Source organism: Pelodiscus sinensis, chromosome 1, assembly GCF_049634645.1.
Source record: "Pelodiscus sinensis isolate JC-2024 chromosome 1, ASM4963464v1, whole genome shotgun sequence".
Classification (NCBI taxonomy): domain Eukaryota; kingdom Metazoa; phylum Chordata; order Testudines; family Trionychidae; genus Pelodiscus; species Pelodiscus sinensis.
This window is the reverse complement of record NC_134711.1, coordinates 122,088,445-122,110,510: the sequence shown is the minus strand read 5'-3', so window position 1 is coordinate 122,110,510 and position 22,066 is coordinate 122,088,445. Positions and strand designations below refer to the sequence as shown.

At 42.0% G+C, this 22,066-nt stretch overlaps 1 protein-coding gene across 9 annotated transcripts in view; it reads left to right on the top strand.

The window, feature by feature from the left end:
• Positions 1-22,066, top strand: part of SHISAL1 (shisa like 1) — a 312,707-nt gene that overhangs the window by 238,475 nt on the left and 52,166 nt on the right. For all 9 annotated transcript variants that reach the window (XM_075899734.1, XM_006127738.4, XM_075899698.1 and 6 more), the window contains one exon: positions 7,786-7,999. In XM_075899734.1, coding sequence (XP_075755849.1) covers positions 7,786-7,999 — 214 coding nt within the window. The remainder of the gene's footprint in view (positions 1-7,785; positions 8,000-22,066) is intronic.

Below are 22,066 nucleotides of genomic sequence, written 5' to 3'. Positions count from 1 at the left end.
AACAGATGTTTATCTGATCAGCTCTCATATATGTGCAATGTATGTGCAGTTTGTCCCAGAGTCTATAAAGGGAGACTAGTGGCAGAACATAATTTGAATGAAAGAACTACAGAATGCTGCTTTTTTACTACAATTGTATTCATTTCAAGCTTAAGGAGGATTTAAAGGAAACCTAATAGAAAGATTTCTAGGTAAGATAGTGCCTTATTTCAAGCACCACGAACTATTAAAAAGTAGAATTGGAAAGTATAAAAAACAAGGATATTTGAAGATCATATTTAAGCGCACTGTTTCTGATCACAGCCACCAGGCATGGGTAACAAAGTCTGGGATGACAATGAACTGGTAAGTCCCAGGTATACAGTGCAGCAGTTTTGGGTACATTGTTTCTGGAGAGCCAGGCTAGCAGGGAAGCAGCAACAGTGGAGGAACAGCTGGATAGCTGAGATAACAAGGGATGGACAGAAGAATCAGAAGAGCATAGAACTTCATTGTGCAGCTTCAGCTGTATTAGCTGGCCTAGGAAAGGAGATGCAGGGCCTGCCAGCAGGCAGAAAGATGTCTGAGGCCAGATTTATATTAGACCTGCAAGATCAGCTTAACGTACACAATGCTAACTATATAAATAACATGGCTGGAGTCAACATACCTTAAACCGAGCTTGGCACCATCTTCACAGCGGGAGGCCAATAGGAGCAAATGCTCCCATCAGCTTCCCTGACTCCATGCAACTGCAAGGAGTACCAATGCCAACCTGAGGGCACCCTCAACATTTGAGTTAGCGGATCTTTACTAGACCCGCTAAATCAAATGTCAGAATCTCCAGTGTATAGGTATAGCGATGTCCTGAGCAGGAGTAGGAGGAAATAGGAATGAAAAGGAAGGCCTAAGTAGGGTGGCCAGGTGTCGGGTATTCACCTGGACAGTCTGGTATTTTCGCCTCCTGTCTGGTAAAAAAATTCAGAGAATACTGGACACCTGAGTACTGGGTACACCTGAGATGCCACCCAAATTCCCCCCCCCCCAATCTCCCCAGCCCCCCGACTCCAGCCTCTATGCTTACCTAGTTCCCCAAGGCTGCCGGCACAAAATGGCTGCCAGCCAAAAGACCTAGGGGAAGCAATGCTTCCCTTGGGATTTAGTGCTCAACCGCTCCCCTGTTCCTATCCCTGCACTCACTCTTAAAGGGTGGACATGCTGTTTTAATGCTATTTTATTTTAATTTTTTTTGGCTTAATAAGTCCTTGGAGTGCTTTTTTTCCCCCTTTTCTCTCTCTCTCTCTCTCTCTCTCTCTCTCTCTATCTCTCAACAACTTTGGTCTCCACAGAATTTTTTCCCGGTGGTTTTTTTTTTTTGGGGGGGGGGGGGGAGGGTTCAGTATTTTTGTTTCAACCATTTGGCAACCCTACGTCTAAGGTGAAGACAGGCAGGCCAAAACTCTGCTAAAAAAAGGTGGGGTAGCAAAATAGGAATGTTGCAACTAGGGCTGGTCAGGAATTTTTTGTAACAAATATTTTTTTGTCATGAAATTCCAGTTCATTAAACTTAGGGCTGTCAAATGATTAAAAAAGTTACAAATGTAGAATAATGTACAAAAAATAACCGCATTCAAAAATTAAACAATGTAAAATTTAAGAGCCCACAAGTCTACACAGTCCTACTTCTTGTTCAGCAAGTGGCTCAGACAAATGGCTCAGACAAAATAAATTGGTTTACATTTGCAGGAGACAGTGCTGCCTGCTTCTTGTTCACAATGTTACCTGAGAGTGAGAACAGGCATTCACTTGGCACTGTTGTAGCCTGTGTAACAAGATATTTACATGCCGGTTGCAGATTCATATTTCTGTTCATGCTTCAGCCACCATTCCAGAGGACACATATCCATGCTGGTTATGGCTTCTGCTTGGTAATAATCCAAAGCAGTGTGGACTGATGCATGTTCATTTTCATCGTCTGAGTCAGATGCTACCAGCAGAAGGTTGATTTTCTTTTTTGATGGTTTGGATTCTGTGTTTCTGCAACATGTTGCACTTTTAAGACTTCTGTAAGCATGCTCCACACCTCATCCCTCGCAGATTTTGGACGGCACTTCAGATTCTTAAACCTTGGGTCAAGTGCTGTAGCTATCTTTAGAAATCTCAAATGGATACTATCTTTGTGCTTTGTCAAATCTGCAGCAATGTTACAGTGTTCTTAAAACAAACATGTGCTGAGACATCATCCAAGACTACTATAATATGAAATATATGGCAGAATGCAGGTAAAACAGAGCTGAAGAAGTACAGTTCTCCCCCAAAGAATTCAGTCACAAATTTAATTAATGCATTTTTATAACGAGCGCCAGAAGCATGGCTTTTGGAATAGTGGCAAAAGCATGAAGAAGAAAATGAATATTTATCATATCTGGCATGTAATGCAGGCTACAAAAGTCCCATGTAAATGCTTGTTCTCATTTTCTGGTGACATTGTTAAAAAGAAGCAGTAAGCATTATTTCCTGTAAATGTAAACAAATGTGTTTGTTTTAGGGATTGACTGAGCATGAAGTAGGACTGAGTGGACTTATGGGCTGTAATGTTTTGTATTTGAGTGCACTTTTGCAATACTTGTATGATTGCATTACAATATCTGTATGAGGTGAGCTGAAAATACTATTACTTTTATCATTTTACGGTACAAGATTTATAATCAATTTTTAGTCTCAAAGGAGAAACAGCAGCTTAGTTTCTTCATCATCACTTCATGGTTTGGTACTCTTCTCTGTCTGACAGTGGTAACAGACTCCACAAACCTTAGCCTGCTCCATCCTAGCTCTTGCTCCAACTCTGTTCTGACTCTTAATTCCAGCTCTGACCCCCTGGTTCCAACCATTAGGTTCAACTGCCACAGCTCTAACCACTAGGCATGACCTCCCCAACATGGTTTCTGACACACAACCACTGGGCTAGTGGCTCTTTGGAAGGGGGACAGGGACACTCATGTTATTTTTGTGAAAATTTTGAAAGGTGTTGGTTTCATTCTGATGTAGGATGAAAACAAATTTTGAAAACTTGACATTTTTCCCTAAGTAGAATTCTTGAATGCCAGCTCTCATGGCAACCTTTTGATCAATAAGATTGATCTGGAATTAAGACTGTGATGGAGAGAGAACAAAAAGATAAAAAAAATTCAGGACTTATTGGTACTCATTTGATATGGCTGTACAAATAACTCACAATAAAGGAAGCCATGCATGCATGCTGCAAAGAATATCTGTCCTGACTGCTTTAACTCCTAAGCATGTAGTTTGCTTCTTTTGAAACTCATTAAGTTTCAAATTAAGTTTCAGATTAAGTTAGGGATGATAGTGAATTTCATATTAACATACACAACTTAGCTTTTTTTCACTTCACAATCATTTTCTTTTATATTTTAAAGGGATCTTGTTTATGCTTAAACAATCACAGGATATCAAGTGAATGAAGTATATTTTGTTACATTATTTGCCTCTGGCTGAAAGCATCGATGTTCAAAACAAACCTAATAAAATACTTTGACACTAACTTGGTACTAAACTTATAGCAATGTTTTACAGAGCTAGGTAGCAAAGTCCATGGAAGTAGCCTTACAGTGGTCAGACATTTTAGTTACACTGACTGCTTATTTTTCTGAACATATTGCAGGTAAACCCTGAAAGACCAGCATAAATCAAACATTCAAAGCTTGAAAGTCTATTCTGCTCTAGAAATGTGCATGCACAGAGATAGGAGGATATAGCCTCCTTGAGTTATTAGTATTAAATTTCAAAGATGGATTGGAGATTTACATATGCTGCTCCACTCCAGAAAAAGTATGTTATGCCTTTCATCTTGGCAAGAAGTAACTTAAACATTTCAATAAAATGACAGGAATAGAGAATGTTAATTGGATCTTCATATAGAACTCTCATATAATACATAACAAGGAGAAGATCAATAAAATTGAAAAGTGACCAATGTAAAATTAATGAGAACATTTTTAAGCATACACCATTAAATATTAATTAATTTTTGGAACTCACTGTATAAGATATTATTCATTATAAGAGCTCAATCTGTTTGAAAGAAAAGCCATTCATATGTTTATAAATAGTGATAACATTCGCAGTTGCAGATTAGATAAGTAATTTAGTTGCAGTTAGGTAGTTACATAGGCAATATGCAGTTGCATATTAGATCGATATAAAAAATTCTGCTTTAGTACATAAACTAATCAGTAACTGATGTGAACGAGGAAGAAATTTCACTTTTCTGAAGGTTATTCCATACTTTTCTGCTATGGTATTTCTTGCATCTTTATTTTGGAGTATTTGAAACTGAACACTATCAAAGAAAGGATATAGGATTAGATAGATTGCAGATCTGCTTAAGTTCAGTATTCCTAGTGTTCCTAAATATTAAAAGTATTTAACTGTCAAGTTTGTTGTTATGCCTCTGTGCATTTTTGAGGGATGGATATCTGCAGGAGCAGCCCTATAAATCAGGTACTTACTGAAGTGCCTAAGTATGGATTTAGAAACCTAACTTTAGAGATAGACATTGGAAACTTTAGTCCATGGTCACAAAGAAAGCCAATGGCAGGTCTGGACACAGAACTCAGAACTAAAGTTGTTCAGGAATTTTTCCATCAATGTTTTCTTGATAGAAAATGCAGTTTCTGCAAAATTGAAGTTTTCCATGGAAAATATGTTTCAATCTTCTGTCAAGAAAGTTTAGGTGCAATATTTCATCTCAGTTCGACACAAATCAAAACATTTCAGTTTGCCATTATTCTATGTCTGCTTCAGCTGCTGCAGTGTCTTATGGGAGTTGTAGTTTGGGTGCCTGTGCCCCCAATCTTTTCCATGGGCCAGGTTCCCTGGCAGGACTAAGTTTCCCTGTGATGCACTACAATCTCCTTTCTGGTTGAATCAATGTGTTGCATCTCAGGACATGTAGTCCAGCTGGGTAGCCCATCACATATAGGAGTACGTGAGCATGATACACTCAAACTACAGTTCCTGTGAAGCACCCTGGCTACTCAGTCAGATTAATGTTGATGTGTAAACTGAAATTAAATGTTTTTATTCAGTTCAATAAACCAAGAAGAAATATTGTGGTAAGTTAGTGTCAAAACATTTCACTTAGATTAAAAGTGTCTACATTACATTTTTCTAGTTGAAATTTTCCAGAACTTTCAAGTCCATGAATTGTCTATAGGATGTCAATTCTGGGTTTTGACCAGCTCTACTCGATCTCTGAGTTCCAAAGCTGTGGCCTTAATCATCAGATGACCTATCTTTCCTGGTAGTAGATAATAGAAAATGAGTTAATGTTAAGATTGAAATGCACTCCTTTTTCTTTAATTCCCATTGGCACCTAATTCACTCAGGAGTTGTCTACAGCTTAATATACTCTGGTTTAGTTAAACTGGTGTAAATCTTTCTTTCTGCACTCTATATTAGTAAACTGATAACAATACTAAAAATAATAATAGTAATAATGAAATCACCCCCTATCTCTCATATAGAGCTTTTCAACAGAAGAACTCAAAGCGGTTTAACAAAAAAGGTCAAAATTGTTATTCCAATTTTCAAACAGCTAAAAAGACATGAGCATCAATGCACAAAGTTAGACCAGTTAACTACATCAGTTTAAAATACCATTGTAATTAATTGGTGCAGCTTTTTTGTATGGGTAATCAATGTCTGTCTCAGTTCTATAAAGTCAGAATAAAAATACATGATTTCTCCCATGCTTTGTCTGTTGTGTCTATTTAGACTATAAGGACCCTTAGGCGCGCAGAGCAGTTAGCCACTTGAGAGCAGTCCCATGTGGCTTTAAGCGGCAGGCTGATCCCTGTGACTCTCTGCTCTGAGTGCCAGGAGGAGGGGGAGGCTTTGCAGAAACCAGCTAATGGGAGCTCATTTTGCTGCGGGCTGGGGCAGCATGCAAAGCCTCCCTCTCCCCCAGTGCCCGGAGTGGAGAGCCACAGGGAGCAGCCATTTTGAGTAGCCTGGAGCCTAGGTAAGTATCTCTCAGCCACAGCCTACCTCTGGCACTCCAGCCTCTCCTTCCACCCAACTCCTTGCTCCAGGTCACCATCCAAACCCTCGGCACCCTCCCCTGGACACAACTCCCTCCCAGGCCCTATATCTCCTCCTATAGCCCTCCCCCAGGCCAGAATCCTCTCCTGCACACATACCTCCTCCCAGACCTTACCCCCCAAACCCTTTCCCCAGATCACAAACTCCTTCTTCACCCACACTCCCTCTCAGACCCTGCACCCCATCCTGCACTCCAGTCGCTTACCCCGAGCTCCCTTCTGCACCCAACTTCCATCTCAGACCCTGCACTTCCTCCATAGGAAAGTGCAGCCCTTAAGCACTTAAAATCTTGGAGTGGCTCCCCGCCAAAAATTATTGCCCACCCTGGCCTTAAGGTCCTCAAGGGTAGAGACTTGTGTGTGTAATCTGAGATGTGGCTTCAAGGCACTACCATAATATAAATCCTATATAAATTAAAGTAGTGTGAGAACTGACAGTCTGCAAACTCCTACAAGGCATATGAACTATTATACAACAATTAGCCTAGAGCCCAAATTCTGGGAAAATATACAGAGATGATTTATTTCTTTCAAGAGAATTGACCAGCACAATCAGTATAACATAAACCTGGAAAATGGTTTAAAAGACATAATACATCCTTTATATGAGTATTTAATTTCTTTAAAAAATTAAGATCTGAACAATAATTGTGTTTTTATTGCTCTTGTTCTAGTTATTTATATATTCACAATTGTTAATTCTGTTAGCATGGTAATATCTTTTCATAATTATTTTTGGAAGATCAGCGCTTTTCAAAATAATGACCTTTACAGTGGAGCAGATATTTCTGACACATTAACAACAGCAACTGTAAATCATGTGCTTTTGGAGTCTTTTTTCAGTTTTCATGTATGGTTTTTTCTTTACAGATAATGAAATCACCCCAGAAAAAATCTTAAACTCATTTTTCTTATTTTTCTAGATCTTTGCTAATATCCCATAGTTTTAAAAAACAACCAATAGTCTAGTAGCACCTTAAAGACTAACAAAACATGTAGATGGTATCATGAGCTTTCCTGGGCACAACTCACTCCTTCAGATGACAGGCGTATTGAAAGGAAAAAAATGGTGGGGAAGAAGAAAAAAGTCTAAGCTTATCTACTTACTGTCTCTTTTTTTCTTCCTCCCCTCCATTTTTTCCCTTCTCTTCCTCCTTCCTTTATTTATTCTTGGATCTGGACTTTCAACACTCTAGTCATCTTAAGAAGTTGGTTGTGCTCACAAAAGCTCATGATACCATCTACATGTTTTGTTAGTCTTTAAGGTGCTACTAGACTATTGATTGTTCTTTAAGTCTTTCCTGTTACGGACTAACTCGGCTACCCCTCTGGAACCATAGTTTTAAAACAGCCTAATTGAAGCTATGTATTTAAATATTTTAGTCTCTCTGCCATCCAAGACTGGGGTAGTGACAGAAAGCATTTCTTCTCTACTGTTTAAAAAAATTAATTGAAATTTAAAAAAATCAGAAACATCATAACCCAAAACTGAAAATATCACAAAAATGCTTTTCATGCTTTTAGTAGTTGTATCAAATATTATGAGATTGAAACTCCTGAAATATATGATTACTGTTTCTCAGAAGCCAGGGGAAAACTGATTAAGACTAACAGAAAAATGAAAATGTACGTGTCATGCAACTAACACATATGAATCACAAAGATATCAATCTTTGTTTTACAGCATTGTCTGCACATTTTCGCGTCTGTGAGCCATATACAGACTACAAAGGCCGCTACCACTTTGGTTTTCACTGCCCACGTCTTTCTGACAATAAATCTTACATCTTCTGCTGTCACCATAACAACACAGTATTTAAATACTGCTGCAATGAGACGGAATTTCAGACTGTTATGCAGATGAACCTAACGGGAAATGCAGATGGATATATGCATAAGTAAGTAAATGAGCTATAAAGTACTCTTTACCAAATTATTCCTAGTCTAATCACATAATCTAAGATGTTTAATGATGGAAGCAATTAGAATAATTGTACATACACAGAAATGTTCCTAGAAGCTCTTCTATACAAGACTATTTTTCATGATGGGGATGTTTACCGTTGCTTGTATAGCCTTGATGCCCATTATATAAATTCCTAACAGCATGTATGTAATTTTTATAAACAAATATGCTGTTTCCCTCCCAAAATGGTCAAACCTGTGTTTAAGTGTGTATCTGTATAACGAAAACCCGAACAAGTGATAGCAAGAGAAAGGCAAGCTGACATTTTTCAGATCAACCCAAATGTTTTGCATGGGTAATTGCTATTTTGAATTTGTTCATGTTTTGCATATTAATGACTTGCAATCACTGAGCAAAATGCACTTGGTTATTTAATCTCCCTGTCTGCTGCTTGAGAACTTTTTTTCACATTTTTTTTAAAAGCAGCTATAGAAACAAACATAGACAATAAGAACCCGGGGAGAAAAACTGACAAGATAGTAAGTAGGTCCTGAGTTATGAACTGCATATGCTGTGTGGGCAGGACTGTCTGCTCCAGACTGGCTCCTTTGCACTACTCAAGCATTCTCACAAAGATTGAATTCTCATGATGAAGGGTGGAGCTCTTATCTGAGGTAAAGCTGGCAGAGCTAGCTGCTGAGATAACTTGTCCCTACCCCATTCTGGTGAAGGGACAATGTCAAAAGAGTGATATGCCAAAAACTGTTCATTACCTCCACATTTGTTATTACTTTGGAGATAAACTTGCAAAGCATCGTGTGGTATTCATTCATGGGTTGTTTATTGATGTTGCCAACTTCACATTTTTTTAGTTTATTTTGGATTACTTAGGCAATTTAGCTGAAGTGTGCTTTAGCATGTTGTTTATGAACAGTGATCAAAAGAGAGAAATTGGTAGCATCTGAGAGAAAAGGTAGTTTGGTGTCCTGTTGGCAAACTAATTTTGTTTTCATAGCTTTATAGGAAGGGTGCCTAGAGTCTTCAATAAGCACCACTATTTATATATCCGTCAATAATAATGAACGAGTCATTCACATTAGCTTGGAAAAGTTTTACTTCCATATTCCTAACAGGTGAAATTCACCCAGTGCCAAGAACCAGCAAAAAGGCAATGAATCACTGAAGTCCTATTTTCAGGTTTGGATGGGACTATTATCAGGTTTGTGTGCATAAGTTCTGTGCTGGCAATCTGCATGGGATAAATTGTACTCTATATGTGTAAAATCATGAACAGAAGGAGATTTTTTTTTAAAAGTCCTAGGCCCATTACTTTAGCACTGCAGCATCTGAGCCAGTCTTCCCTCCCTAGAAGCCTTCTGGGCCATCAGAAATGTGAAGGGATATAGATCAGGATCAGAAAAAGGAGTGGAAGGTAGAGATCTATGTGCAATCTTGAGAATTCTTGGTCACATATCCAAAGGGGTTCTCCCAGGCAAAAATAACAAAGCCAATTCCCACACATGCGGTCAGACCATGTAGAGGCAGTTAAACAGCATTAATTAATCTCTCCCTCCTCCCCTTTTTTAATGTGGCCTTAATCCAAGTAGAGGAAAAATAATTATTGCTTTATAGCAGTAACTCTTCAGCTCTTCTTCCCAATCCCTGCCACTCCTGCTTCAGCCATGTACATTTTTGTGGAGTAAAATAATGACAGTATGTAGAAGGGGGAAGGAGAATCCCATATCACTACTTCTTCCATCCACATACAGTTTCATTACTTTTCCTACAGGATTTTCCCTCCATTCTATATATATAATCTGTCCCAAAGACCACTGATTCACTAGGGTTACAAGGTTTATCCACAAAAATGGCCGTTTTTGCTCAAAAACCTGCGGAGTGTCCATATCTCAAATGCACTTTTGTGCGAGTAAATCAGCAGTAAAATGGCAGAACAGAGAACTTTTACCAGTGTAGGTAAACCTCCTTCTACGACACATAACTCCCTTTTGCGTTACAGCTATTGCGCAAAAAGGCAAGTGTAGATGCTCCTATGAGAAAAAGCACAGGTGCTTTGATGGCCATTCTGTGAATGGCCATCAGAGCTTTCTTGCGCAAGAGCATCCAGACAGTGTGGACGCTCTCTTGCACAAAAGCACATCACTTTGAGGTGTGGACGTGCTATTGTGCAAGAAGTTTTTGCACAAAATCTCTTGCGCAAGAAGCCTACATTGTAGATGGAGCCTGGGAGTCTTTCTAATAACTTAAAAGAGCTTTTGATCAGGACCATAGTGAAGGTATAGCACAGGATATGTCTACCCACAGCTGGGAGTGAGCCTCTAGTAGCCAGTATGCTAAAAGTAGCAGTCAAGGCTTTGGGTGAGCTAAGAGCCTGATCCACAACATCCACACTGCTGTCTGTCTGCCTGCCCAGACTGAGGCCTAGTCAACATTCAGGTTTCACTAGTTATAGCTACATTGCTCAAGGGTGTGAAAAATCCACACTCCTGGGAGTCGTAGTACAGCAATTCCTCATTTAACACTATAGATATGTTTCAGAAAATGATCGTATTAAGTGAAAATGTGTTATGCTGGTCAATTTTCCGATTGAAAATAATGGAAAAGGTGGGGGTCGCATTTCAAGCGGTGGTGTCTGTTGGGACCGGGACATAAGGTTGGGGGAGAAAGGAAACTGGGTTACAGCAGGGAGAGGAGGCTCTGGGGAAGGGGAGGACCGGGGAGAGGGATTGGGTTGGGAGTATGCCCCTGTGATGGGTCTGCTGGGACCCGCAGTGTGTCTGGCGAGGGGGAGTCAGCGGGGAACGGCGCAGCCAGTGGATAACCCTCCATTGCTTTGCAGGGAGGCGGGGGAAGCCCCACGCAGCCACCGGCGATGGGCTGGCTGGAACCCAGTTGCCGGCCTGCAAGCAGGGGCGGAGGAGAGGGGGCAAAAGGGGGAGTTAGTGGGGAACAGCGAGTCCGGTGAGGGGGAGTTAGCGGGGAACGGCACAGAGAGTGGCAAACCCTCCCCGCTTTGCAGGGAGGCGGGGGAAGCCCTGCGCAGCCACCAGCAATGGGCCGGCTGGGGAAATCGTGTTATTCCGGGGATGGTCGTGTAATTCAAAAAACATTCCCTAAAAAAAAATCGTGCTATCGCGAAAACGTGTTAAGCGGGCATGTGTTAAATGAGGAATTACTGTATAACAACAGAACCCCGAGTGTAGACAGTGCTAAGTCAATGGAAGAATTCTTCTGTCGCCTTAGGAGAGACCACCTTTTGGAGAGAATGGTTTTCCCACTGGCACCAGTAGTATCTAACCTGAAGCACAATAGCTACAGTGCTGCAGCTGTGCTGCTGTAGCATTTTGAGGATAAATGAGCCCTGTCAGCTGCATACCCATAGGAAACTGTAAGATTAAACAGTGTTCTGGTCAGCATTTTTTGGACTCTAATGTAGGTAGAGCCCAATTTACAAATAATCTACCCTGTCATCAATGCCCTCCATTAAATGAAAGGCAGCTATGAAAAGGATTGTTTATGTACATGTAATTTCACACACCATTGAAAAAAGGCTCTTATAAAACCTGGTGTCCTCCATAACTGTGGAGAATAAGGGCATGAAGGGCGATGAACTTACAGCTGAGGATTGTGGTTTTAAAAAAAAATTTTTACTATGTTACCTTTTGCTTTATTTTCCTTCCTCTCCATTCTTATTGCCATCAAAAGGCATTTTTTGTTTTATAGTACAATTGTAGAAGAAACTAATACAAATATAGTGAATTGGAGCTCTTCTCATAACATTCCAGAAGCTTATATCTCTCTTCTAATGTTGCATCATATAATGAGAGCCAGGTTTATTTACATTTGTTCTATTACCATAAAGATTAATACATTTTGGTAGGTGCAGAATATTGGGCTACTTGTCTATGCAATCAAAAGATTTATCCAGACTAATAGCTATTAATATAAACTGATCAGAAAATGATTTTGAGATGTGGCAACAGCAAATTCTATCATTTAAATAGCTTCTGCATTTGGAAAATCCTGCTTTTAGACCAGAACATCTACTAATGATTTGCATTCACTCTGAGTATCTGGTCACTTTTATTTGCATGGTCAAGATTCCCATCTGCAGAAATTAAGATGTACAGCACATATGAGAGTATCTTCTAATGAGACAGAGGATTCATTATCCCAATTAAGAGAAGATGCCATTTCAAAGGGCTTAAGATAAAATACTGGACTTGTATTTGCTGCTTATTTCTACTTCCTTTCATATTCAGCAGCTTTGCTACTAAAAGAATCAGAGCTCAGAAATATGACAATTTTTAAACTTATGCCACTACTCATAGTGTCCCAGCTAAACAGTAGAAGTTATTACCATTCTCTCCCATGGAGAAATCCGTAGGAGGGAGAATCTTCCCTAGAAAACTGCAGATTTGACTGAATGGTGTTCCAAGGAGTTTTCTGTACATCACCCTTTCAGGGGAAAGAGATTGCAAGCCTAGGGAATGAGAAGGGAGTTTCTGTCCTCTGGCCATGAACATCTCATAAGATAAATAGGGATAATCCCAGAGATCTCTAGGTATAAACATGGAGAGCTAGACCCACCCCCATTATTTCTGGGTCACCTTGTCCTGGCAGCTTGGGTTACACAGGAACTGTGCTGCCATTGGATCCCTAACATTCTTCCTGACTATCTATGCAGAAATTCAAAATCTAAATTAGAGCTCAGGAAATAATGAATTTCTCAATTCTGAGGTGGAACAGATTAAAAAAATCCAGTTTCACTTGAACCAAAACCAATGTTTGCAACAATTTTCATCATATCAGAAGATTAAAAAAGAAAGGGGAAAAAAAAGAAAAAACAGTTTCCAATTGACAAACATTTCAGGTTCACTCAATGAAATTTTTGAGGTTTTTCTTTATTTGTTTTAAGTTAACCAAAATGCTTGAGTCAACTCTAAACAAGCTTCTTTTTTTAAAGTTTAGTTTTTCATTTTAATTCAGCCATCTTCAGGTGTTTTCATCCTTTTAAAAATGGCCAAATATGAATTTGAAATACTGTTTCAAAATGAAAAGACAAAACAAAATGGTTTGACTTTTAATTTCTCTTAACCAGCTGAAAATATTAGTCAAAGTCTGTTCTAAATGTAAGCGGGGGAATGGTCCCACTATTGTGGGGAACTTTCCTGGCTTCTATACACCCCGGTGAAATGAACCAGCGAAAGGATCTGAGTCCCCGCTCCCACTTCCTTTACCCCACGGCTCCCTGATCCTGAGGGCTCCCCCTCCACTCTCCTGAGTAGCAGAGCCCTTGAAACCCCAACAAGGCTGGGCCCAGGTTTCCTGGGGCTTAATCCCCGACCTTGTAGTCACTAGGGGCAGGAGTTAGGGTGTCCCCACTCCGAGGTGCTCTCTTTACACTGCAGGCCTTCTTGGCCCAGTGATCACTTCATAAGGTTCAAAGCAAATACAATTTATTAAACATCAACTGATTAAAGAGAATAGAATAAGAAACAATGAGAATGGTTAAATGAGAACACACAGCCCAGCTCTGTAGCACAGGGACATCAACACAGCAGTCTGCAGAGTGTAAGGACAGTTCACAGTCTCTTCCTTAGAAGCCCTGGAAGTGCTGCAAGGGGCTGCAGGCTGGACACGCTTGCACTGGCAGTGACCACACGGCCTCAGTCTCTAAGTGGCCAGACCCCTCTCCCAGTCCAGAGCCTTTCCCCACACTTTGCAGGTCCCAGTAGCTCACCACATCCAGCTGCAGGCTGTGCTGCTTGGCCAGTTCCAGCTCCTTGTGTTGCTTCTCTGTTCCTTTTGGCTTTCTGAGCACTGCCAGTCTGCTGCTCAACACAGGGTCTGCCCTGCTTGGCCTGTCTGTGTCTGGTTCTGTCGCTGCAGGACTTCTTCTTGTACTCCTCTTTCAGCTCTCTGTCTTTGCAGGACCTCTTCTGCACACAGCCCGCTCTGCTCTTTCAGCTCCCTGTTTTCTCAAAGAGAGCCAGAACAATCCCCACTTACAACCTGTCAGTCAGGCTGAGCTGGAGTGTTGACTGCTTTCCATTGTCTCTGGGGTCTGTCAGTCTCATGAACCCTTCCCCTTCTGAAGCTGGTAAACCAAAAAACTCCCACAGAGTTTTAGTAAGGGGTAACAGTCCCCTTACATAAAGCATGAATTGTTTTGGAGTATAGAAAAAATGCATTTTTGATGCAAAAAAAATGTATTCACTGAAAAAAATCACGTAGCACTAATGTTAAAGTATTACGGGCCAAATACTGTGCTTGGTGTAAATTGGCACAGCTCCAGTGAAATCAATTGCCCTGTGTCAGTGTATACCCAGGAGGGAATTTGGATTTTTGTCTTCTGGGAATTTAATAATATGAATTCCACAGATTTGTTGATGTTCAGTACTTGTAGCCATTGTTCCCTGTAAACTGTGCATTTGTGCAGCCACTCAGGAGAAAGTCATAGAATCATAGAATCATAGGACTGGAAGGGACCTCGAGAGGTCATCGAGTCCAGCCCCCCGCCCTCAAGGCAGGATCAAGCTCCGTCTACAGTCAATGTCACCCTGCTGATTAGCAGAGTGCCCAAAGCTAGGTCTATTGGCAGTGTGCATTCACGCATACCTCAGTGCATATAAAAAATTGCTTATAGCATGGCCATTTCCTGGATTCATGCCTCTGGCTGGGCAGATCCTGTATCCTCTTCTCCCTGACTACATAGTTAGTTAGTTTGTTTGTTTGTTGGGGGTGGGTTGTTTGCTTTTGCAGCACAGAGGAGCTTACAGAGGCTTAGAGGAAGAGAGAATCAATCTGGCTCAGCTCTTCTTCCTCCAACCATTTCTGAGGCATTCTAACTGAATTTTCACCACCTCAGTTCCCACAACTTAATGCAGTCCCATAATCTAGACTACTGTCATTGGGCTACATCAGCTCCCCGAGAGGAGGCCTAATAAAGCAGCCCTAACAGTCTGTAGGAGCCCGTTGCCCCTCTGCAAGCATTCCACTGAAGTGAATGGAAGTTGTCCCTACACAGACACTGCAAGATTGTACATTCAGAAGCATGGATCCTTATTGCAAGGGATTAATGAGAGCTACAATGAGTAATTCTCTGTATGTATTGTTTGATACATACATTTCCATTTTTCTCACTATGGGTATGTCTACACTACCACCCTAGTTCGAACTAGGGTGGTTAATGTAGTCAATCGAAGTTGCAAATGAAGCCCGGGATTTAAATATCCCAGGCTTCATTTGCATCTTGCCGGGCGCCGCCATTTTTAAATCCCCGGTAGTTCGGACTCCGTGCCTGCGGCTACACACAGCATGGAGTAGGTAGTTCGAATTAGGCTTTCTGATTCGAACTACCGTTACACCTTGTTCCACGAATTAGAAAGCCTAATTCGAACTACCTACTCCATGCCGTGTGTAGCCGCGGGCATGGAGTCCGAACTACCGGAGATTTAAAAATGGCGGCGCCCGGCAAGATGCAAATGAAGCCCGGGATATTTAAATCCCGTGCTTCATTTGCAACTTCGATTGACTACATTAACCACCCTAGTTCGAACTAGGGTGGTAGTGTAGACATACCCTATAAGACCAGAGATCAAAATAAGAAAATATAAGTGTGCATGAACATATTCACATGCAAAGGACACACATAATATATATCCAGCAAGACAATGGTATTTGAAGATAAGGAAATAGGAAGGAAGATCAGTGTAGATGGGATTGAACTAGAGAACATAGAGAAGTTCACTTATTTGGGGAGCAACATGATGTATGATCTAGGCTGTAAGAAGGAAATAGCGACTAGAATAGCGAAAGCAAAAGCAAGTTTGAAGGCAATGGATAAGATCTGGAAAAGTAAAGTGATTAGCTTAGGAATGAAGCTGAGCATCTTGAAAACGTGTATTTAGCAGCATGTTGTATGGATGTGAGACATGGGTGATAACGAAAGATTCAAAGAGAAGGATATTGGCGTTCGAGAGGAGCTGTTATAGAAAGAGCCTGAGAATAGGGTGGATGCAGAAGGTCACCAATGAGGAATTATATAGGAAGATACAGCCGAAAGAGAACCTACTGCAGAAAGTTATACAATGGAAGTTACAGCTATTCGGGCATATGTGCAGAGTGAATAAGGAACGAAAAGTTAAGACCCTGGTATTCGGCATAACGGGTGGTCCGAATAGGAGAGGCAGACCCCACAGAGAATGGGTGGATGATATAGTAGATTGGTGCAGAGCTAGTCTATAGAAACTAAGCCAGTCCACACTGGACAGGGAAAGATGGAAGGAAATAGTGAGGGAGGCATCGGATACCAACGGGTGTTGAGCCTGTGGTTGTTGATGATGATGATCTCCTTCAGAGCCTATTGTTTAAATGCTTCCTAGCTTATAGGTTATTGCTTGTAGCCAGATTCTGCCAGCCTTATTCATCCTGAGTAATAATGTAAACCATATGATAGCCCTGTTAGCATCAATGCTAACTTCAGTGGGGTTGTCTGTGATGATAGTTTTGAACTGATATTACTGCAAATGGTCCCATGTAATTGTCAGTACAAGATACCAGGAAAATGATACCTAAATATATTTTATTCATCTTATTCAGCTATATTGTATGCATATACATATGCTCTAATTATTGATTAAAAACAGCAACAGTGGTTCAGCTACAATAATGCCAAAGGGATGTAGCTAAAAAAGAACATGCTTTAGTCCAAAGTTTCAGACTGCCATTTATTTAAGATGCAATGGGAAGGGCATGTGGGTGCTTAAGAGACTAGTCTTGGACCCAGGAGAGTGTGTTTTAATGTAACAAACCGCCTTTGTGACTTCCTTAGGCAAGTCACTTGGTTTATCTTTGCCTTAGTTTGCCCACTTGTAATATGAGAATTGTAGAACTTTGCTACTTCCTATAGGAATTTGTGAGGCTAAATACATCAATGTACATGATGTGCTCAGATAACACAGTGAGGGTGGCCATAAAAACACATGAGAAGTGAGATCTAATTTGCCTTTTCCCTTCCCCCACTGTGTTTTGCTTTCCTGTGTTTGCATACAGTACCTTGAGGATAATAAGAAAAATTCAGTTAAAATTGCAAACAATATAGGCTTTGTTGGGAAAGTAGGCCTAGGCAGTGATTGTCAAAAATTGTAAGAGAATGAGGTTTACATTTCAATGGGAGCTGGGAACCTCCTTCCCTTAGGCTCTTTTACAAATCCCAGTCTTTATATTCTACTAGTTTGCAGTTTAAAGAGGGTTTGAATGTAACCTGGTCTGAATCGAATGCTTTTATCTCTATAAGATATTGCAATGAATGGGAAAACTACAGGGAAAACTAGCAATGGCTTAAAAGTTGCATCCAAAGCCTAAAGAGTAATACAAGCATTCCTTTTTCAAACTGATTGCGGGGAACTTTGGGAGGAGACCACTGTGAGCAATATAAAAGATCCTGAACTTAATCTACCCCTTTCTGAGAAAATTATATTTGGAGGACACAGTTCTGGACATAGTGCCCAATATCTTTTGAATATGGAACTGTTCATGGAATAAGGTATTATATAACAATGAGCAAGTGGCACAATCTGCCCCTAATATCTATCTCTGTTCTCTTGAGGCTTTATAAAAAGCCCATTGAAGACAATGGAATGATTCCTACTGACTTCAATGAAGCTTGGTTCAGGACCTTGAAGGAGCAGCTTTGCATTATTCTTTAACTAAACCTTTTAAAGTAGCCAATTAGCCCGTCATAAGATGGGATTTTCAGGTCTCTCCTCCACGTCGATCTTCTCTCCTGAGCCTTCGGTCTCTCGCGCCGTCTCTCTCTCTCTCTCCTCCTCCTCCTCCTACTGCCTCCCCCTCTCTCTCTCAGCTCTCCTCCGCCTTCTGCCTCTCTCTCCATCTCTTTCTTCCTCTTCTCCCCCTCCTGCCTCTCACTCTCCCTTTCTCTTCTCTCCTGCCTCTCACTCTCTCGCCGCTCTCCTCTGTCTCCATTGGGGATGCACACTCATCCAGGCCCTGCCCCCTGGGCATGTACGTCACCACCCCACCACCCTTCGCCTCCCGCCGTGGCGCTCGGCTGAGTTCTGCACTACTCAGCCGGGCCGCCGCGGAGGAGCAAGCAGCCGTTTGGGCTCCCCCAAAGCAGCCCGGCTGAGCGGTGCAGAACCCAGCTGAGCACCACGGCGGGGCGGGGCAGCAATGTATAAGGTTGCCAGGTGTCCGGTTTTCGAGCCCTCTGTCCGGTAAAAAAAATCAGAAAATACCGGACATGTACAATGTCTGGTATTTTCTGGTTATTTGGCTTGGCGCCAGACAGAAGCCTGGCAGGGATGGAGGAGTGGCTGGGAGGCAGGGCATGATCAGTGCTGGGAGCCTCTAGTTGCCTCTGGGAAGCAGGGGAAGCTCTGTCCTTTCTCCTGAGTGCTATTCCAGCACGTGCTGGAGCTGCAGCTGGACTTGCTTCTCTGGGACCATGAGCGGGGTGGGCAGCACCCTGGGATCTGCACACACCTGGGTGTGTCTGGCTCCCTGCTGGCTGATTCCCTCTCCCCGCCCCCCGCCAGCCAGTTCCTCCTCCTGAGTTGCCACGGCCAGCCTCGTTGCCCCCGACCCCCACTCCCGACCAGCTCTGCTTCCCTCCCCGCCTCCCCCCCCAGCCAGCCCCACTTCTCTCCCAGCCAGTCCCTCTCCCCTCCCGCCCCCGATCAAGGGTGTCCAGTTCTTTTTTTTTTACCCTACCCTAGTGACGTACACGGCCAGGGGGCGTCAATGTCCCACCCCCCCTTCCCCTCCCGCCGTGGCGCTTGGCTGAGTTCTGCGCCGCTCAGCCGGGCCACTGCGGGGGGGAGCAAGAGGAGCAAGTGGCCGTTTGGGCTCCCCCACAGCGGCCCGGCTGAGCGGCGCAGAACTCAGCCGAGTGCCACGGCGGGAAGTGATGGGAGGCAGGGCGGTCCCCAGCCGGGCTGCCGCGGGGGAGCAAGCGGCCGTTTGGGGGTGCTGCATGAGGACCACGGGGCCCAAACGGCCGCTTGCGCCACATGCTCCCCCATGGCAGCCTGGCTGAGCAGCGCAGAACTCAGCCGAGCACCACAGAGCGAGGCAACAGCGCTCCCCCAGAGGCAACTCATAACGCTACAGCGTTACAGAGTCACAGACATTGGGCTACTATACATATGATGGTGAATTAGTTTCATCATGTATGTACATGGCCCTTATGGTAGACAACCTAAGCTAAATTCAAAGTTGATGTAATCAGCTGTAAACCAGCACACATAAGACCTGAATGTGTCTGTTTTGTTCCTGTAGACTAGAAGGGCATGATTACAACAGATTACACATTGTTGCAACTAATGTTCTAGCTTGCATCTGTTTTAATTAGTCTGCAGAAGAGCAACTGGAGAATTGTTAGACAGATGAATGTTGGTCTCTAACCGAGTTACATAAGGTCAGGTCACTCCTACTATTGGATCTCTTTTCTATGTATTTAAAACATTACTTTTTTCCTTAGGATATCCGATTGGTGCTCTGTGAATCTTTCAATACAGAGAACTTTTGAGATATTAGCCTGTAATCAACTATAAAACACATACCTATATAAGAACTGTAACTATTACAAAGCTGTATGGCTAGTATTTTAACTCAGGCTAAAATAGCAAAATGTCTAGGAAAGTGCTCATTAACTTCAATGGGATAATGAGGAGGTTCTCTATTGGCTTGTTCCTATAGTGCTGAAAATGTACTTAATTATATTCCACACATTTATGAAGTTTCACTTCTCTTTTTATATACTGCAAGAATTCCATAAGGTTTCCAGCTGAATTCTTTTCCCCAAAAGTTTCTGCACAAATGAAGAGGGATACAGTTGGGATGCTGTGTGAGCAGCAGCCAAAAGGAAAACACTTTTGACAATTAGATTATGTACTTTGATGATTTGATTTTCTAAAATACATCACACATGTGAAGTTTTGTATATGATTCCAAAAATTATTCCCACTCTCTTTGTTCTTTAAAAAATAGTGTTCATGGGCTGAAGATGTACATGCAAAAGTTCTTTAGAAAGATATGGGAGCTTGGAAAAGCTATGGACATCTAAAATGAGCCCTTTAGAGTGGAAATCTTTGAGTGGTTTTTACCTAGAGGCATGCCAGTTCCTGTTGTTTCATAATGCTCCAATCGGAGTTCATCTAGCTTTGGTTGTGTCCTGTGTGATTGTCCTATATTCTCCTATTAGATGTGGTCCTTGTCCCTCAAGTCCCAAGCAAACCTGTTCACTTAAGCTAGCACCTCCAATTTTCTGAGTTATTTAAAGCTGTTACATGTCCCTCAAGATCTCTAGCTACTTGAGATTGTATACATCGAGACAGGGCTTAGTTATAGTTAGGCATCTATCTCTGGAATTCACAACCATTAACCCTGTCCTGGAGTTAGACACCTAAGCCAGGTAAGCCCTTTCTCATGAAAAACAGGAGGGAGGTGAGAGAGGAGCAAAAGAGACCACCAACCCCTTGTAGCTAATAGCCCAGTGATTAGGCACTCACCTGGGATGTGGGAGATCCGTTTCTAAAATCTCCACTTTGCTGCCACTTTTGGTGTTATCCCACTAGTCTATAGTATCAACCTCATTCTAGGACAATTAATATTTAATTATTTATACAAAGCAGAACAACTTCAACAGAAGAAACTGAATGAGATCCACAGCAGAACACCCCAGTGTCTTGGGGTTAGAGCACTCTCCTGATGGGAGGGGCAGACTTGTGTTTCAAGACTCTCTAAATCAGGCAGAATAGGGACTTGAAAACAGCTCTCCCACCTCCCAGGTGAGTGTGCTAACCACTGGACTGTTAGATGTTCTGGGAGGGAGGCATGAGCACACACACAAAATTCCTGAGCTGGTCACCTCAGTTGCCTTACGTGCCTAGAGGATTTTAGACACCTCCAGGGTTAGGATGCAGCTAAATGGGGGGCTCCTTTTCAGGATCTCAGGTGGTGCCTAAATGTTGGGCTTGGGCACCAGTGCGCCACTATAGGCTCCTAAATCACTTTACGGATCCACTCATTAGTTACCATGGTAATGGACTCTCCAGAAAAATGAAACATAGATATGACCTTTTCTTCTGTAATAAATAAGATAAATATAATTAGGAAAGATCATACATAAGAGTACACATGGCAAAAGATTCAGTAGTGTCCTCAATTATTCAGGTAGCTAACCATCAGCAGCCATCTGCGTATGGGTGCGAGACAGAATGTGAAATGCATTACTACTGTAATTATCAGCCCTGTCCAGAAAACACTCTCCAGGGCTGTTTACTTACATATAAATTATACAGCTTCATTGAGCTGTTTGCCAGTGTATTTAAAAATGACTAAATTGTGGATTCCTTGATTTTTTCCACATAAGTCCATGTATGCCAAATGAAGCTACTGATTCTGATTTAAAAAAAAATACAGAGCTCCAATCATGCTTGCTAACCAACTAGAGAGTCCAGGGTCATGGTGCAAAACTAACTTGAAACAAAAAAAGTGACCACTGTCTCTTTTGTACCTCGGGCCCAAAGTAAAATCTAAGTAGGCTTCTGCAGCTGGAAGGGGTGGAGATGAGAGGAGAGAGTATTTCCCATCCTAGAGATCCTGATTCAAAGTCCATTGCAGTTACTCAAGGTAAGCCTATAAGGCAATTAGACCACTCCCATCCCAGCTGACTAGGGCTCACTGGACTTGGCTAAGGGGCAGTAACTGTGGTGTAGATGCTGTAAGACCCTGGCACCCGAATGCCTACACCACAGTTAAACAGCTTCTCCAAGCAAGCTTTGTTAGCCAGAGTAAACTGGTATAGGCCAGTTGTGGGTTTTTAATTAGCGTGAAGACATATCCTCTGAGGATATGCCTATACTACCACTTCTGTCAAGATGACCAGTGTCACTGTGGTGTAAGGTGACCAGATGTCTCATTTTTTAAAGGGACAATCCTGTATTTTAGCCCTCCTGAAGCTGTCCAGGCAAATTCTGCATTTTCTGTCTCCACCTGCCTCCATCAGTACTGG